Here is a 6,000-nt window from a genome sequence, read left to right as displayed (position 1 = left end):
TGTTTGGCTCTGAAATCATTACTGAATTTTTCCTAATCCTATGAATGGAAGAGACATCACGATGGCAGTGATCGTGCCACTCTCAGGGGTCCCCTGGGAGCACTTCCCAGAGCTAACAGGAGCAGCCAGATGGCAAGTGCTCTGTAGGGTGGCAGTCAGCAGGGGTGGGCAGGCAGGGGAGTTTCCTGGTTTTTGCTTTACTTTCCCCATAAAAAGAGAGGCTGTGTAAAGCCACCTGCCAGGCAGATGGGCCCAGCACTGCCACAGGTCGTGCGTAGGTCAGCTGTGATGCGCACGGCCGATGGTTCTCACATTAGCAGGAAACCAGGTGATGATCTGGATTAAAAAAAAATGGAAGTATAGTGAAAGGGATGCAGGGAAGAGTGCAGGAATGGAGAGGGTGAGTGCAGAACACACGGGCTGTATGGGGATAAGTGGGTGCAGAGGGTGCTGCGTGCACTTTGTTATGGCCTTCCCCTTCTCCTACAGCTGCCAGCATGTGGAGCTCTCCATCGGCCGTCCCCGCGGCCGTGATGCTGCTGGTGGCAACCACGCAGGCAGCAGCGAAGGTCAGCCCGGCGCTGAGATTCACCAAGCCGAAGCCATCCCCACCGCCGGGCGCTGCCAACCCTTCCCTCGCCCCCATGCCGGTAGCCCCGGGCAGAGCCCAGCTGCCCTCCATGAGCCCCGCGGTGCGGGCGGCCACCACGCTCTTCCCCTTCGAGAACGACACCCTGGACACGGCTGACTTCTTCTTCAACTGCTGTGACTGCTGTCCCCCCACCAGCGGGCCCCAGGGGCTGCGGGGGGAGCCAGGGCCTCCAGGTGCAAACCACGATGGATCGGTTCGCTCACAGCAGGCAGCTCAGCACGTTGCCAGATGTCTGCAGTGCCAAAATCTAATGGTTATAACGAGCAGTGCGCTAGTCTGCAAATGCTCACTTTGCTAGCACTAATACTGGAGCTAGGAACTACTCAGCTGAGGAAGGCTGGCAAAAATTGTGAAATAATATATTTTTAATACAACGTACTCAAGCGATTTGCACTTCCCTTAGCTTCCACAGCGAATGGAAGTTATATTGGCTGTGGGAGGAGTTTGCACTCGTAGGGCTGATGGAGAAGCTCTCGTGTCAGATGGGTTGTGCTGGGACGGCTCCAGCTGCCCGAGCCTGCCCTCAGATGGGCACCGGCAGCCTCTTGCTCCCACAAGGATGAAAAAGTAAACTAAAAGAAAGCTGGCTTGCTCGCCTTTCCTTGTGCAGCATGGAGCCACCTGCCAGGTTCCTCTTCTGTATTTGCAGATTTAATTCTTTTTAAGGAGAGGGGCAATTACTAAGCTATGGGAGCTCCTTGGATGTGCTCAAATATTAAAGACAGATTACTTCTGATGTTTTATGAATGCCTGAGCCCCTGCAGCTTTGAGGCAGCTGAAAGTTGCTTTTAAAAAATCTTTAACTGTAGCCAAGAGCGAAAAGGAAAGCTGTACGATTTGGGGATTGCAGCAGCAAAAGGCGAAGGCTGGGGAGCTGTGTGCCAGATCAGGGCATCCTCAGCAACACCAGTGGGAGCCATGCTGTATTGTTGTCTCTCCTTTATGTCCCCCAAGGGCTTCAGCTGCAATACACAGAGGGCAGGGTCAAGCCAAACCTGTCTGTCTCACGTTTGGTTTGCATCAGCCATATGACAGGAAATAAAATAGCCAGCTCCTAGCAGGGTGATGGAAACAGGGTTGCCCTTGTTGCATCCCCTGATGGCATGTTGCTTAGCTGTTATCACACATTTTCTCTGTAAAGTTAAACCTCTGAGTTACTAAGATAACTTTGTTGATGTGATTACATTACAGGTCCTAAGGGGGAGAAGGGAGATGCTGGTGTGCAAGGTCTGCCGGGAACCCCGGGACCCCAAGGTCCCAAAGGCTTTAAAGGAGAAAGAGGTAAAGTAGACGAACTGCTCCTTTGGAAAACAAGTGCTGTTGTCCTCAGCAGATAACACAAAACTGTAGAAAAAATATTTTTGCAAAGGAAGCAGAGTACGCTGATATGGATTGACACCTTGCGAGATTTAGCATGGCATGAACAGAGGGACAATAACTTGGGTGGTGGTGGCATATGCGCAGGCGGTACAGGAACGGCTGCTCATAAAGATCCCACTCAGAACTCCTCGTTTTTGAGGAGTTTTTCCCTTGTTTCGGGGCAGAAATCCAACATGAGTGTGAGATGGAGTTGTCTGCATGATGGTGCTTGGTGCTGGGAGATGCAGCTGGGGGTTGTGAGGTCTATTCTTGAAAACAAACATTGCTCATTGTGCTGAGGGACACATGCAAAATGGTACCAGTCACTTTCTGTGTAATGATTTCTGCGCTGCAGACAGTGCCACAAATGACATATTAATGGTGCGATGTCCTAGGAGGCAAAGGGGAGCAAGGCGAGCGAGGAATAAGTGGAAACCCTGGTTATCCAGGCAAGCCTGGGCTGCAAGGTACGTAACACGGGCCGGGAAAGCCGTGAACAGTGCATTGGCCTGTCCCTTTGCTGCTGGTGATGGATACCCTATCCTACACTAGTGGCTGTAACCTTTTCTCTGCCCCTGCTCTGTCCTAGGTGAAGCTGGAGTGAAAGGCAATAAGGGCAGCTACGGCTTCCCCGGGCTGAAGGGACAAAAGGGCTCCAAGGGGGACACTTGTGAGAACGGCACCAAAGGAGACAAGGGGGACAGGGGGGACGCCGGGGACCCGGGGGTGGACGGAGAACAGGGTGACAAAGGGGAGAAGGGGGACACGGGGGACAAGGGGTATTGTGGGGAGCCGGGGGGGAGAGGCCAAAAGGGGGAAAGAGGGGAAGGAGGGGCGAAGGGAGAAAAAGGCAGCAAAGGGGAGATGGGAGCTGAGGGCATTCAGGGGACGGAGGGAAAGCAGGGAGAAAAGGGCGAGCAGGGAAGTAAGGGTGACAAAGGGGACCTGGGACCCGCCGGCGTGACGGGACCCTCGGGGCCCAAGGGGGTGGCTGGCAGCAAGGGGGGCCGTGGGGCGCCGGGCAGGAAAGGCTCCCGCGGGGCGAAGGGGTCCCGAGGGGACACCGCGAAGCTCCTGCGATCGGCCTTCAGCGCCGGCTTGTCCAAACCCTTCCCTCCGCCCAACGTCCCCATCCGGTTTGACAAGATTTTGTACAACGACCAGGAAGATTACAACCCTTCCACCGGGAAATTCAACTGCAGCGTGCCCGGGGCGTACGTCTTCGCCTACCACCTGACGGTGAGGGGCCGCCCGGCCCGCGTCAGCCTGGTGGCCCGCAGCAGGAAGGTGGCCAAGGCCCGTGAGACGCTCTACGGGCAGGAGATCGACCAGGCCTCCTTCCTGACCGTCCTGAAGCTGAGCGCGGGCGACCAGGTGTGGCTGGAGGTTGCGCGGGACTGGAACGGGGTCTACGTCAGCGCCGAGGACGACAGCGTCTTCACGGGGTTCCTTCTGTACCCGGATGTTTTTGAGATCCTGCTGTAGGTTTAAAGGGTAGAGCTGTCGCTGAGGAGCATGCCTTTCCCTCCGCCCTCCAGAGGAGAAACAAGTATCGGTTTAGTGACTTGGCAGTGTATTGGTTTAGTTTCTAGGTTTTGTGATTTTTTTAAAAAATGTTTGCGAAAGAGTGATTAGTTTTAACTAAAAGCCCCAAGAAGCAGCACGTCCTTCATGCAGGTGCCGATAACTAAGAGAATCCACTGCCCAAAGGCTGTCAGGACCAGCATGGGGAGGGGGAACCTGAGGGGGTTTCACATCATGGGCTTCAGATTTATAGTCAGCATCATCAAATTACGTGATGAAGCTCCTTATCCAACTGAAATTTTTATCAAGCCAGCTCCGGCAGTCCTTACATGGTCAAAACTCCTCTGGACATCAGTACTGGTAACCATTGGAAAGTCACAGTTTTGACAAAGGTTGTAGTGTTTGATTCATAGAGCTTAATCCAACACGAGCACGAGCAGTAGGTTTCTTCAAATCATGTGAAAAAATATAAAAGTATTTTATTGAATCAGTATTATGTAATACTTTAGACTGGTCATTTTTTTTTTCATAAAAAAAAATAAAGCTGAGATCCCATGATTAGCATTCAGTAGCATTGGGATTTGCTCCTCTTCTCAGGCAGTCGCAAGCCTGGGACATTTTCCCAGTGCTGCGATGAATGCTGGGTCTGACCCCAACATGGGCACAGAGAATTGGGCTACTATTCCCCTTTCTCCCACCTTCCTTGCTTAAATTGCCATCATGCTTGTCATATGCTATTTGAATACCATCATAAATTGTGTCCCTCATTTCTTCTTTTTCCATGGCACCAAGGTCAAGTGTTCCTGAGACTTTTTATATATGCTGAGAAAATTAACACGGGAGAACTGCTGTTAAATTTTAAGATAAAAACAAAGCAATTTAAAAAGGTTGATCCTATCTATTTGGTAAATGCAAAGGGTGCTTCAACTCATCAGCTTCTCAGCCCCACTTCAACATCAGCAATTCAAATATGAGATGAACCAGCTTTGTCAAAGAGTTGGTACTTAATTCGGTGCTTAATCTGAGTTAGCTCCTATGTGATTCAAATTCAGAGTACCAAGTATATAAAAGATGCAGATTTCAGTTTATGAACTCCCTGGCAGCTGTTGAATATTGAGGAAAAACAACAAGTTATAATAATAATTTCAGATTCCTGCTGTCACAACACCCTTAATTCTTTTGTTGTGCCTTCATGCTGCTTCTCCTACAGTCCCTGTAACAGATGGTGGTATATGGACATCTGACTAGCAATTTTCTCCTCTCCTGCTGAAGTTTCTTACACTTTCTATATAAATAACCTCTACAAACGCTCCTGAGAAAGCAATGCAAAAATGTGGGGTCTCACAAGAACCTGCTCAGATCTAATCCTCTCCATAAATTAATTGCTTGGCTGTTTGGGGAAAAGAAGAGCTGGCAGTACTACACAAGCTAGAGAGCTCCTGCTTCCTTACAGACATCCCTGCACAAAATATACCCAGCCAGATTAGGGGTCTCTGGGCTGCTAAAATCCTGTGGAGGTGCCCTGAGAGCAGGTTAATAGGAACAGCTGGAGACAATTCAGGCTATGCAAAGGTCCTCGCAGATGCTACGGAAGGATATGGGTTGCTCACAGCACAACCCAAGTCATTTCTGAACCCCCATAATGGATATGGGAGAGCTGTAATGGCACTCTGAGCTGGCTTCTATGCTACATATATATTTTTGTCATTAACTTAATACCAGTGGAAGGTATTTCTGCTTGAAACCCTGACTGGGAAGGCAGAGAAGCATGCAGGACAAGTTACGGAAATATCACACAGCTCCTTCATATGTGTAAGTGTCTTAGGGTCTATAGCTTTGCCAGTAGTACTCTGAATTTAAAGCGTGCTCACATCTATTCTGTGTTTCTTTTGAAATAATTTATTTTCAGATTTAATTAAGACACATTAAACAAGTATCTTTTGAAGTTGAGCCTGTGTAAAGCACAGTGAACAGTGGTTTAGATAAATATAGATCTTTGTAGAGAGGGAGTTATCTTCATCAAATATTAAATAGAATTAACAGTAATGCCTGGAAAATATTGTTTCTCTACACTGTTATCCTTTCTACTTCAGTGTCTTGGCAAAACCACGCGTTGTTTGTTAGTCCTAGTACAGCTAATCAGATCAGTCCACAGCTGGGCTCATGAATTGCCCCAAATTAGTCAAAAATTTCAATGCAAACACATGCACACACCTCCCCCTTTTACAGGCAGAGACTCCTGGGGCCGTCTTTTAAATGTCACGTGAAACCTCCTTGCTGAAAGGGCTTGGGGCTGTAGGATGGGCATGGAGCTGCCCCTGGGGCCAGATGCTGCAGCATCCTGGCACCTCTGCCTGCTCAGGTAGCCTCCCTGAGCAGCTCTGGCTGCAAAACTTAACTCAAGCCTTTAATTCTCTCTCTCCCTATTTTTTTTTTTAACCATGTCATTTGCAGTCTCCCTGCTG

At 49.7% G+C, this 6,000-nt stretch overlaps 1 protein-coding gene across 1 annotated transcript in view; it reads left to right on the top strand.

Annotated features, from left to right (window-relative positions):
• Positions 1 to 236: 236 nt before the first annotated feature.
• The window catches only part of OTOL1 (otolin 1), an 81,312-nt gene continuing 75,548 nt past the window's right edge, over positions 237 to 6,000 (top strand). The window contains exons 1-4 of the mRNA XM_040567251.1: positions 237 to 825; positions 1,844 to 1,933; positions 2,407 to 2,478; positions 2,601 to 4,045. Coding sequence (XP_040423185.1) covers positions 498 to 825; positions 1,844 to 1,933; positions 2,407 to 2,478; positions 2,601 to 3,496 — 1,386 coding nt within the window. The 5' untranslated portion in view covers positions 237 to 497 and the 3' untranslated portion in view covers positions 3,497 to 4,045. Of the gene's footprint in view, positions 826 to 1,843; positions 1,934 to 2,406; positions 2,479 to 2,600 lie in introns of the transcript that reaches the window.

Source organism: Cygnus olor, chromosome 9 (assembly GCF_009769625.2).
Source record: "Cygnus olor isolate bCygOlo1 chromosome 9, bCygOlo1.pri.v2, whole genome shotgun sequence".
Classification (NCBI taxonomy): Eukaryota; Metazoa; Chordata; class Aves; order Anseriformes; family Anatidae; genus Cygnus; species Cygnus olor.
The sequence above is the reverse complement of the archived record's forward strand: the minus strand, read 5'-3'. Positions and strand labels throughout refer to the sequence as shown.